The following is a 12,674-nucleotide window of genomic DNA, read 5'->3' as shown; positions in this document are numbered from 1 at the left end:
GGACTTCTTCCGGGAACTTCGTAATTACAACTGAAAACGACGGTGACAAGTTTGGATGCGACAACAAGTTAAAAAGGTTAAGTTGGGTTGATTTTTGGCTCTGAATATGTCTAGAAATAATAATTATAATAATATAACATACTAATAATGAATAACGAAGACAATGATGGTTTTCTGTGAGTATCTTCCGTAACGTTACTATAGTTAATTACCGTAAATATTAGAAAGCCGGGTTTGATCGTCGGCGTTGTATGAGCTACAGTACAGTACCGTTATCTAGCTAGATAACGTTGTGTCCTAACTAGGCACAACAAGGTTTGGATTATTTCCCTCAACTATTTTTGTTCCCATATATTGTATATCGTTTCCATAAAGCCAACATGTGATAATGAACTAGCAAACGTTAACTAACTAAGTAAGGACGGTGACCTGTCCAGACGAGATGTACAACGAACTGAATCGTCAATGGAGGTCTTTCTCTTTATATAGCCTGCTACAGCCAGCAACACTATTAACTCACAAGGGGGCATAACGTTACATGTACAATACTATCCCATTTGGAAACGTTACATGTACAATACTATCCCATTTTGGAAACGTTACATGGACAATACTATCCCATTTTGGAAACGTTACATAGACAATACTATCCCATTTTGGAAACGTTACATGGACAATACTATCCCATTTTAGAAACGTTACATGGACAATACTATCCCATTTTGGAAACGTTACATGGACAATACTATCCCATTTTGGAAACGTTACATGTCCGCGTTAATTATCTTAATTATCTTTTCAGAACTTCTCAGAAATGAATCAAGTCCATGGAATGGATATAGACAAAAAGAGAATTCAATGACTAGCAGAGGTAGAGAGGCGAGGCAGGGGGGAGGACATCATCCTGCTATTTTGACAGTCCCTGAAGGACAATACAGAAGAGGGATTTGCTCTTATTCCTTCCCTTTCTCTAATGTATTTTGTAATAAAATTAGCAAGTGTAGTAAGATCAATGCTTTACTAGGACTGGAGACCACAGCAGTGATTCTGCTCTTGCCCTACCTCTTCAAAGAGGACCCGAGTGGCCTTTATGTCCGTGACATGGTATGCTTATGCACCAATCATCTGTTTCTTCATAAACATAGGTGTGCATGCTTATATAAAACTACAGCTGAACATTTGTTATGGTCTTTGTTAATTGTATGTGTATTAATCTTTTCTTACTTTTGTTGACAAAGATTTCACCGCTCTTCACTCCTTTACCTGACATCGGCGGAAATCCATTTCACCATGAGAGTGAAATCCCGCTGGCCTTTGATGGAGAGAACATCCACGCCCTCGAGGACGTCACCATGGGACTTGGGGCTCTGCTTCGGCTGTATTTAAAAAAAAAATGTTCCCTTAAATTTCTCAAAAATGTCTAAAGCTGAAAAATCTGCATTTAATATCAAGTCTACAATGTTGTTAGTTTACCTATGATTCATTTTTAATGTATGTTGTTTTTATTGTACATCATCATTTAAAAAAAAATTGTTGGTTAAATTGTTTTGTAAATATTAATTCACATTTGTATATATTTTTTAAATGTCATGAAAAGCACTATATGAGGTAAATGTATTATTTATTATGGTCTGACATGTCTGCAGAAATGTTGCAATTTTGTAATCTGTTTTGTTTGGTAAATTGTTTTGTAAATATGAATTCACATTTGTGGTGCCACTAAATAAACAATTAATTATTTAAGTCAATATTGTCAATATTATTATAATCTGTTTTTATAATGGAGGGAGGGTGGACAGGGAGTTAAAAAAGGAACCCCAAAAAGTCCCTTGAGGAACCATGATAAGGGGTTCTTCAAATTACTTTTTTAGCTTTTTGTCTGAAAGTTATTTTCTCAACTGCGATACCAACTCCAGTCAGCAGATGGCGATGTGTGTCTTTCAGGTGATTCTGCCACTGTGATGCCATCAACAGCCATCAACAGTTAGTCAGGCACTTTGGTTCACTCTAACTTGATGGAAAAAAGGTTTATTCAATAAATCTAGCAACTCCTCTCATACTGGGAAGACCCCCACAGGCCTTAAGGGCAGTTTTATTTCAAATGTAGTACCCGGACTGAGAAAATCCTATAAGCGTTTTTATAGTTTCATCCTTAGGGTAACTCACCGTGGACACACTCCCATCAGTTTCTGAGACAACTGCCCAGACTTTGTAGACTGTTTAATGATGCTTAAACCTCGTCTTTATCAAATTATCCATTAAAGATACCAACTTAAAATCTACGTTTGTCTACATACGGGTTGTTTAAATTGTATCTAATTATATTCCCAGTTTTACTTTATCAAATCTCTAGTAATCATTAAACACACATACAATTCACCATATGTTCATATATTCACAGAATCCATATAAAACGTAAGAAATTCTCAGCGACTTGCGACAACCATTCCATTTGTTTTTTCAAGGACTCTCCATAGCTAAGAAGCAACTCTCCAAACATACTCCCAGCAGAATAAAAAAAATAAACTTTTGTTTCCCAGACAATGACCATGGGATCCTCAACTGTTCTATATGTTACTATCCAAACGTCAGATTAAGACTCATTTCCACATCCACACAACTCTCATATCAGTCACACAATGCTATTCCCAAACATACCTAATCAATTCGTTTTTCAACAATATTTTTACCTGCAGGAATATTTTCACATTTCTAGCTTATGGTTAGTTCCTAGGATAATGCAACTCATACATTTATACTCAGAGCCTCCTGACTGGGCCCTGTTTACACCTCCACACAGGAATACACACTCCGAGCCTCCTGACTGGGCCCTGTTTACACCCCCACACAGGAGTACACACTCAGATCCTGACTCTGCCCTGTTTACGCCTCCAAGGTGCCCCCTCACATAGAAATACACACTCAGAGCCTACGAGGATTTTCTAAAAACTCACTTTAAAAAAAACTAGGTGTATAGAATCTGCTCGCTGCCTCTCAGGTCTAAGGTGGGTCCATCTGCTCCGTTCTCGAAGTGTGGTCTCCATGAGATTCCAAGTTTGACGGATCCCTCGAGGACGATTTACCCAGGTCGTCAGGAGCGGTCACCAAGTCAAGATTCACATTGCAAAATGTGGTTGTTAATTTAATATCAAATGAGAAACAAACGTATCACACAAGTCAGATTTATTCTTATTAAACTAAATCTTTATTCACTTAATAAGGGAGCAGGTCAATACAACACACACATATAAAGTGAATCAATTGAGTGCTCTACGATAATATTGGCTGGTCAACAAATCACCCCCAGATGATTAGTTGAGAGCCACGAGACAAAAGTACAAAGGTCTTTTATAGCTAAGATACACCCATTCCAACCTATATGACCAACAACAGATGTATACAACGGGTCACAAGGTTAAGATTTGTATGAAAGGTACTTATAATTCTCAGCAGACAGTCTCTGCTGTCTGGCCCTGGGGTCATCTCTCCCTGGTACCATATAGAACAGAAACATTAACTCTTAATCTGGAATACTGTCTCTTTAGGTTTTAATCACCCAAAAGACATTGTAAATCTCCTGTCAGTGTTTTCTCCCAGAAGCCCATCCTCAGTAGAACACAGACACAATAGTTCTAAGAAACCTCTATTGTGTTGCATAAAACAACCATTTGATACAATAAAAGTACAATAACATAATGTTGCAGTTTTGCTCTCAGTGTCCACTGAAAGTTGACTAGCAACAACAACTGGGACCTAAAAGACACCCACCATGAGACCCACTAAATCTGCCCAAGAAGAGGCAAACAAAATAAAAACCCACAACAAACTTAAAAACAGGAAGCAAACCAAAACAGTAGCGCAACTAAAGGTGTTGATTTGTCACATCTATCAAGACAACTGGAGCACTGGGCCAGACACTCTTAAATAGAACCTGGACCAGCTCAGGTGAAAAACCTTCTCACTAACGAGATGGACAAGCCAGCACAGGTGTAACACATACTGACTAACGAGGTGACACCAATCAGTGCGTCCTACGTGCTAACTAGATAGACGTGCTAAAGTCCAACCTCAAAACATAAATGGAAAAACCAAAGCCTGTATCACCTTTTTTTGTTGGACACTTTTGCTCACCACCAACAGAAAACAACTTCCATTTCACATTATAATCAACTACAATGCTTCACCTTCACCAATATAAACATGGTGTCTACTGGCTGTCAACAATTAAAAACAAGAAAAAACACCTATTCCTAAATAATAATAAACAATCATGTTATTTTTTTCTCCTTTTTCTTTCTATAGAATCCTACAACTCACTTGCTTCTAGAACTCTCATCTTCCTAAAACTCACTAGCTTCTAGAACTCTCGTCCTCTTGGAACGAGCCCAAACAAAACTCAGATCAAATTGTATTAGTCACATGCACCGAATACAACAGTGAAATGCTTCCTCATGAGCCCCTAACCAACAGTGCAGTTTCAATACGGAAAAGAATAAGAGATAAAACTCCAAATAAACATGCTGGCTCAACGCAAAACACAAATATTTTTGACTGCCCACCCCAGAGATAATCAGCAACCAAGTTTTCCTTACCAGGGACTGATTTCAAGAGGAAACTCCTGCGATATCCGTAATAACTTTCCACCTCACTGCGGAGCTTCTCTCTCTTTTCAGGGTTCACTAGATAGGCATGTTGTTGGATCTGGGCCCAGTCCCCAATATCTGGCTCTAGAACATTTGGTTTGGCACATGTGAGAAATAACCCTGATATTCTAAAAACAGGGCAACAATGTCAATATAATTGTACCAAAAATTGTCATGTTGGTTGCATGAATAAATATCACTACCAAATGTTACATGAAATGTAAATATGAAATATTTGATTGCATAGTCATATTTTCAACGTCTTTTCAATATAATTTTGCTTGGTGGGATAGCCCTATGTCAAAACACAGTCCAAATCAATAACCAATATGCAGGAACAGTTTGGGGATAAATTGAAAACCTAAACATAACATGTGCTATATACACAAACATCTGCAACAATAATCATATTACTTGTATTTTTTAAACAAGCTCCTTATAAACTGCACAAGCACCAGAAACACTGTTGTTTTAACAAATAGCAATAAATCACTGATATCGATTAGGGGGGAAATTAGGTTGTACGTGCTGTTGAAACTGACACAACAAAAAAACACATGGAAATGGGTGATATACTTTACCTCCCTGGTTAGAGGACAACCTGCAGAAGAGTCAGCTACATTTGGGAGCGATGCATTAAATATAGGGGTCGCTAAACAAGGGAATGCAACACTTATTTGTCATCACTCATCGATATCAAAAAATTGTGAGAGAGGAGAGAGATGAGGTTGCACGTCCTGTTAAAACTAACAGCTCAAAAACCACACGGAATCTGGGAGTACATCCCTGGTTAGAGGACAATTTGTAGAAAACAGCACGCCACATTTTGAAGTGTTGCATTTTGATTCAAGTGGGTCACCAATGTGGTAAGTGTAACACAACTCCTAATTGTCCCTAGAATTTCTAAGCTGGAGGCAGGGCTTTCACCTGTAGATCTCCATTTGAATGGAATGGTCTGCCTATCCATGTGAGAGACGCAGACTCGGTCTCAACCTTTAAGTCTTTACTGAAGACTCATCTCTTCAGTAGGTCATATGATTGAGTGTAGTCTGGCCCAGTCTGGCCCAGGAGTGCGAAGGTAAACGGAAAGGCTCTGGAGCAACGAACCGTCCTTGCTGTCTCTGCCTGGCCGGTTCCCCTCTCTCCACTGGGATTCTCTGCCTCTAACCCTATTACAGGGGCTGAGTCAATGGCAAACTGGTGCTCTTTCATGCCGTCCCTAGGAGGGGTGCGTCACTTGAGTGGGTTGAGTCACTGACGTGATCTTCCTGTCTGGGTTGGCGCTCCCCCTTGGGTTGTGCCATGGCGGAGATCTTTGTGGGCTTTACTCGGCCTTGTCTCAGGATGGTAAGTTGGTGGTTGAAGATATCCCTCTAGCGGTGTGGGGGCTCTGCTTTGGCAAAGTCGGTGGGGTTATATCCTTCCTGTTTGGCCCTGTCCGGGGGTATCATTGGATGGGGCCACAGTGTCTCCTGACCCCTCCTGTCACAGCCTCCAGTATTTATGCTACAGTAGTTTATGTGTCAGGGGGCTAGGGTCAGTTTGATATATCTGAGATACTTCTCCTGTCTTATCCGGTGTCCTGTGTGAATTTAAGTATGCTCTCTCTAATTCTCTCTTTCTCACTCTCGGAGAACCTGAGCCCTAGCACCAGGCCTCAGGACTACCTGGCACGAGGACTCCTTGCTGTCCCCAGTCCACCTGGCCGTGTTGCTGCTCCAGTTTCAACTGTTCTGCCTACGGCTATGGAACCCTGACCTGTTCACCGGATGTGCTACCTGTCCCAAACCTGCTGTTTTCGACTCTCTAGAGACAGCAGGAACGGAAGAGATACTCTTAATGATCGGCTATGAAAAGCCAACTGACATTTACTCCTGAGGTGTTGATCTGTTGCACCCTCGACAACTACTGTGATTATTATTATTTGACTATGCTGGTCATTTATGAACATCTTGGCCATGTTCTGTTACAATCTCCACCCGGCACAGCCAGAAAAGGGCTGGCCACCCCTCATAGCCTGGTTCTTCTCTAGGTTTCTTCCTTGATTTTGGCCTTTCTAGGGAGCCACCGTGCTTCGACACCTGCATTGCTTGCTGTTTGGGGTTTTAGGCTGGGTTTCTGTACAGCACTTTGAGATATCAGCTGATATAAGAGGGGCTTTATAAATAAATTTGATTTGATCCGAACTCTTTTTTTGTTTGTCAATATTTGTTAAATAACATAAATAGTACTCTTCCATTTCAGAGCCTGGATTTTTCCCCTTTAGGCTAATATCCATAACATGTTGATATCAATTCATAAGTGGGCACACGTTTAGTCTTCTACATTGTGAAATCATTACAATACTCCTACTACAATGTTAAAAAATTCTACATTGTGACATTAATTCATTGAAATCATGAAACAACTACTTCATGTATGTTTTTTCTAATATTCGATCAGATCTTTTATTATCTCTGGTCACAGCTATGAGATTTAAATCCTTTGTGTTCTCTGGTGTTGAGTCAGATGGCCAGATTGAACAAAACTCTTCCCACATTGATCACAGCTATAAGGTTTCTCTCCTGTGTGTATTCTCTGGTGTAGAGTCAGACTGCCAGATTTAGTAAAACTCTTCCCACATTGATCACAGCTATAAGGTTTCTCTCCCGTGTGTATTCTCTTGTGCACTGTCAGATCTCCAGATCGACTAAAACTCCTCAAACATTGACCACAGCTATAAGGTTTCTCTCCTGTGTGTATTCTCTTGTGCACTGTCAGAACTCCAGATCGACTAAAACTCCTCCCACATTGACCACAACTATAAGGTTTCTCTCCTATGTGTGTTCTCTGGTGTAGAGTCAGACTGCCAGATGACGTAAAACTCTTCCCACACTGATCACAGCTATAAGGTTTCTCTCCTGTGTGTATTCTCTTGTGCACTGTCAGATCTCCAGATGAAGTAAATCTCTTCCCACATTGAACACAGCTATAAGGTTTCTCTCCTGTGTGTGTTCTCTGGTGTTGAGTCAGACTGCCAGATAAAGTAAATCTCTTCCCACATTGATCACAGCTATAAGGTTTCTCTCCTGTGTGTGTTCTCTGGTGTACTTTCAGAGAGATTAATGTTGTAAAACTCCTCCAACATTGACCACAGCTATAAGATTTCTCTCCTGTGTGTGTTCTCTGATGCATTTTAATGCCTGATGATGTGAATCTCTTCCCACAGTCAGAGCAGCAGTGAGTTCTCTTCCCTGTGGGTCTCTGCGGGTGTTTATTGAGGTGTTCTGATCTGGAGAGACTCTTCTCTATCTCCTCAGCATCATGAGGTTGTTGAGGCTCCCCAGAGGATCCACGATAGTCACGTCTCTCTCCTGTGTGAACAACAAAGTCAGACAGATGATTAAAGGCCCACAACAGCAGAAATCCACTCTAAAAGTTGATGCCAACATCATAGCCATGATGTTGTACAACAATTGATGTCTGTAATGAATGTTAAAATTATTGTTTTAAAATGAGCAGGAAGTCATATTTTGTCTTGTTTTCACATTAGTAGTAACATCTAAGATTGTAGACTAGAAATAAGTTATTCATGTTGTTGAAACTCTAAGCAGTGTGGTAGAAGACTTTTGGTCTACAATACAGGCCCCTTTGTGTTTTCGAAAATTGCGGCACGAGGGCAATTTGATTGCATAAACTCCTCCATGCTAATGAGGAAACCACTAGTTATGGATGTCGTGTATCTGGTGCGACAAGATGAATGAAAAGAATCTGCCCACTCCATCAAGCAATGGGGACAGCAACACAGGGCATTCACGGGACCTCATGGAACCATGGACCACACCTGCAGAAACTGGACAACAGGGGGAAGCAGAGGAGATACCTATCATAGACTTCTCCCAGCTGACGCTTGACATGCCACCTACGCCGCCTCAAGTGGTAGAAACAACCAGCTGGTATCATTAAGTAGAATCAGCCAACAGTAACACGGAAGCAGCAGAATGGGAGTTAGTAGTGCATGACCTAGATTTAGAATAAGAAGCTTCCATTTAGACACAGGTCTAAGATGACGTAATAAGCAATCTACCGTCCCAGTGTAAGCACTCAGTGTAAGCAATCTACAGTCCCCGAGTAAGCGGCCGGTGCAAGCAGCAGGGCAGTGTCAGTGTGAAAGTGTGGTTTAGCCACAGCTCCAGAAACTTGCGAACTTCCCCTGTAAAAAGGTATATAAAGAGAACAGAGATCATAAGAGAGGCATGATCCTCACTGACATATGAGACAGACTTCATATGGAGAATCCTCATAGGTAAATTTACTATTGCACTATACGCTTTTTGTTAGACGAGAACCATATTTGAAACACAGGGGTCTTGACACCTCTTGATCACAGACAAAGCGGCAGTAAAACAGTGAGACATCAAGTACAGATGTGATTAGCAATACAAGGAAACAGCCAAGTACCCGTTACAATATATTGAGTCCATACACAGAGTTGGAAGTGTATTAGGATATTGGAATTTGGAATCTAGCGTTAGTGCTGTGAGAATACCAATTACCAATTTAAGAATATTTGGGGCAGCAGGGTAGCCGAGTGGTTAGAGCGTTGGAATAATAACCGAAAGGTTGCAAGTTCGAATCCCCGAGCTGACACGGTACAAATCTGTCGTTCTGCCCCTGAACACTGTTCATAGGCCGTCATTGAAAATAAGAATTTGTTCTTAACTGACTTGCCTAGTAAAATAAAGGTAAAATAAAAAACTGTCATTGTGTGTCAAAATATATACCAATACTAGTTTCCAAGTGACTACTAGCTGACGAGCATAATAACCAATAGAAGAAGTTATTAGGTATTGATATATACAGAGGTAAAAGAAACTTGAAGGTAAGGAATTATAGGAAGAATCCATAACACTCTGAATATTTAAATGGGAGTATATCTATCCAAGGCCTCATACTAGACCGGAAAATAAGGGAGTGACAACGTGAACGAAGGAACAAACCCAACTCACGCGAAGGGCCATTACGAAGAAATAGAAAGGTTGGTAGGGCCGCACGGCTAGGCCCTTGTTACACCGCAGTAACTAAAATCCTAAAGTCCTCTGCCCAGCCAGAAGACGGGGTAGAGGCATTTGCTGCAGGTATAAGGCAAAAGTCAGCAACTATCATTATGACATCATGGATTAATTCTAGAATATACTATATAGCCTAGAAAACTGGTTAAATTATCATTATGACATCATGGATGGCCAGTCCTTGTATTCATAGTGTATTGAATTCAGGGGGAGGGACTGAGCTGAACTCAAACCTGGGTCCAGCGACTGTCAAGTCAACACCTTATAACTGTTACGCCAAGATGTCTGAACTTCTTGACGAGGTCGCTCGGTGTTGGGTTATGGTTTCTACAATATCGTTCTCTATGAATTTGAGAGTGGTTAGCAATGGGTCTCCTTCCCCCATCCCTCAGCTGTTTACCAAGTCTCTAGGCAGCCATTTTGTTGTGGTTTAAAAAAAAAACACAATCCAGCAATCTGTAGTTCAAACAATAACAAATCTGTCATTTCACAACTGTTTTGGTAATAAAATGATTATGGGGTTGGAGAAATGTAAATACAGACAGACCTATGGATGCAAGGCCTGACCATCAATGATATCAACATTATAGTTTTAACCATGTTGAGGCAGCAGGGTAGCCTAGTGGTTAGAGCGTTGGACTAGTAACCGGTTGCAAGTTCATATCCCCGAGCTGACATTTTGAGGCGATACAGTGTTTATTTACATTGTTTCTAAACATTAAAGTAAAAAAAGCTTATTCTGGGTTCTGATGGGGTACAACAGTTGAACTAAGCTCATGAAGCATGTGTTATATTCTTCAAGAATCAATGGCTATAAATAAATTATTTAAAAGTCATAACATGAATGTAGCAATTGCAGATTTCTGCTTTAACACCAAACATCAGTTCAACAACTGCAGAGTTTGTGCCTCTGTTTTTAAGACAGTACTTACTAGTGTTAGTCAGGTTACGGTTTCTCAAAATCACATTTTGGCTAAATTCATCATTAGAACCATTGGATGCCTTAAGATGCATTCGGAAAACCGGGCCCAGATATCCAGGTTCCTCTTCTTCCTCCTTTTTCGATGTAACAGTCATCTCTCTCTCCTCCTCTTTCACTCTATAAACTGCATCCTCCTCTCGTTTTACTGTAACATCCTCCTCCTTTTTCACTCTGAACGCGTCTTCTTCTTCTTTCACAGTAACGGCCTCTACTTCTTGTTTTACTGTGATATCCACCTCTTCTTTAGCAGAAGGAGAGTAGCTTAGTGACCGCATGGTCACGGATGTTAGCTATGCTAATGCTAACTTAACCAGACTGCTAGCTGACTAATAACAACAACGCCGTAAATATTAAATTAAATCGGATAACTAACTAGACAAAAGAAGTGTGTTTAAAATACAGTGGCTAATAAACACGAAAGCGTCTGAAGAGCTTTACTGGTTCGGCTTTTTTGTCTAGCAAGCTACCGAGGTGGATAACTTACTGCTGCTGTTGAAAGAAGCGTTCCGTCCACTAGATTATACGTCACACCAACAGCATAACCTTAAAGTCTCAGACCGCCATCTGCTGACTGGAGTGGGTAACGCAGTTGAGTAAAATGTATATTTTATTATCAGACAAAAAGTTAAAGGGTAGGAATCAGGGACATCGCTAGAACTAAAATATATATTAGCCCCCACTAAATAAATCAATATCAGTCCATATATTTTTTCTGTGATTTCTTTTTTTCGTCAACCGTTCCATCGCATTTTAAAAGTCCTACCGGTTCGGCACTAGGACCGGGGGAGGCTGCTGCTACACTAGTGACTGTTAGACTTTCTTCAGCAAAGATGGCAGACAGAAATACTAGGAGAGAGGGGTACCCCTACACAGACAAGAAATGGATCAAAGATGGCCAGCACACCAGGCTGTCATTTTGTAAAACAGTGGATGTATAGAATCTAGCTAGCTGAAAAATGTACTGCAAATTGAATGTGCAATTTTGTAAGCTTAACTTGCTGATATTTGCCATGCAGATAGATGAAATCGCATAGATTGCTATGTTCTTGTTATTCTTGTTCTTGCTTATTATGCAGTGGATGATTAAAATCCCTGAATGCCCATGGATGTGTAGCTAGCTATCTAGCCGATCTGTGTATGGACCCAAATGTTTGGTATACATATTAGTTCAGAACCTAGCTATGAACCTCAGCTATCATAGCTAGTTGTATCAACTTCAAAACAGCCTGAATGACATTAATGAAGCCTATGGATTGAGAAGAATATATGATCATGTTGTACCAAGGATGCAAGTCGTATATACATGTAGTTATTACTATGCATGAGATCCCCACATTGTAGCCTGTACATTTAATATATTCACTGATCATGTACTCTACCTTGGCAAATTAATGTGCAGTTTAGGTATGAATGTCTTTGAGGTGATCAAATTCCTGTCTTTGAGTGAGTTTTAGGATTCTATTGAAAGAAAAATGATTTTTTTAAAATAATAATACGATTGTATATTATTATTTAGAAATACGTATTTTTTCTTGTTTTTAATTGTTGACAGCCAGTAGACACCATGTTTATATTGTAGAAGCATTGTAGTTGATTATGTGAAATGGACGTTTTCTGTTGGGGGTGAGCAACCATGTCCAACAAAAATATAGGATATATTTGTTGTCTAAAGGGGGAAGGTGTTACAGGCTTTAGTCTTTCCATTTATGTTTTGAGGTTGGACTTTAGCACGTATAGCTAGTTAGCACGTAGGGTGCACTGATTGGTACCACCTCATTAGTCAGTATGTGTTTCACCTGAGCTGGTCCAGGTTCTATTTAAGAGTGTCTGGCCCAGTGTTCCAGTTGTCTTGATAGATGTGGAGAGTTAACACCTTTAGTTGCTCCACCTTTTTGGTTAAAGATGTTTTCATTTCAAGTTGAAGCTTCTTTCTGAAGAGAGCTTTTTTTTTTTTTTGAAGAAAAATGAATACAAACAAGCAAACCTGGTCGGTTCCGG

General features: G+C 40.1%; 1 protein-coding gene across 1 annotated transcript; it reads right to left on the bottom strand.

The window, feature by feature from the left end:
* Positions 1-6,953: 6,953 nt before the first annotated feature.
* On the bottom strand, positions 6,954-10,815 carry LOC139394408 (zinc finger protein 180-like). Its single transcript, XM_071142465.1, has 2 exons — positions 10,627-10,815; positions 6,954-7,996 (listed from the first exon to the last, which is right to left on the bottom strand). Exons 1-2 carry the CDS (start codon positions 10,769-10,771, stop codon positions 7,119-7,121), a joined length of 1,023 nt encoding a protein of 340 aa, XP_070998566.1. The 5' UTR covers positions 10,772-10,815; the 3' UTR covers positions 6,954-7,118.
* Positions 10,816-12,674: the final 1,859 nt, after the last annotated feature.

Source organism: Oncorhynchus clarkii, unplaced genomic scaffold (assembly GCF_045791955.1).
Source record: "Oncorhynchus clarkii lewisi isolate Uvic-CL-2024 unplaced genomic scaffold, UVic_Ocla_1.0 unplaced_contig_390_pilon_pilon, whole genome shotgun sequence".
NCBI lineage: Eukaryota > Metazoa > Chordata > Actinopteri > Salmoniformes > Salmonidae > Oncorhynchus > Oncorhynchus clarkii.
This window is presented reverse-complemented; position numbering and strand designations above follow the sequence as displayed.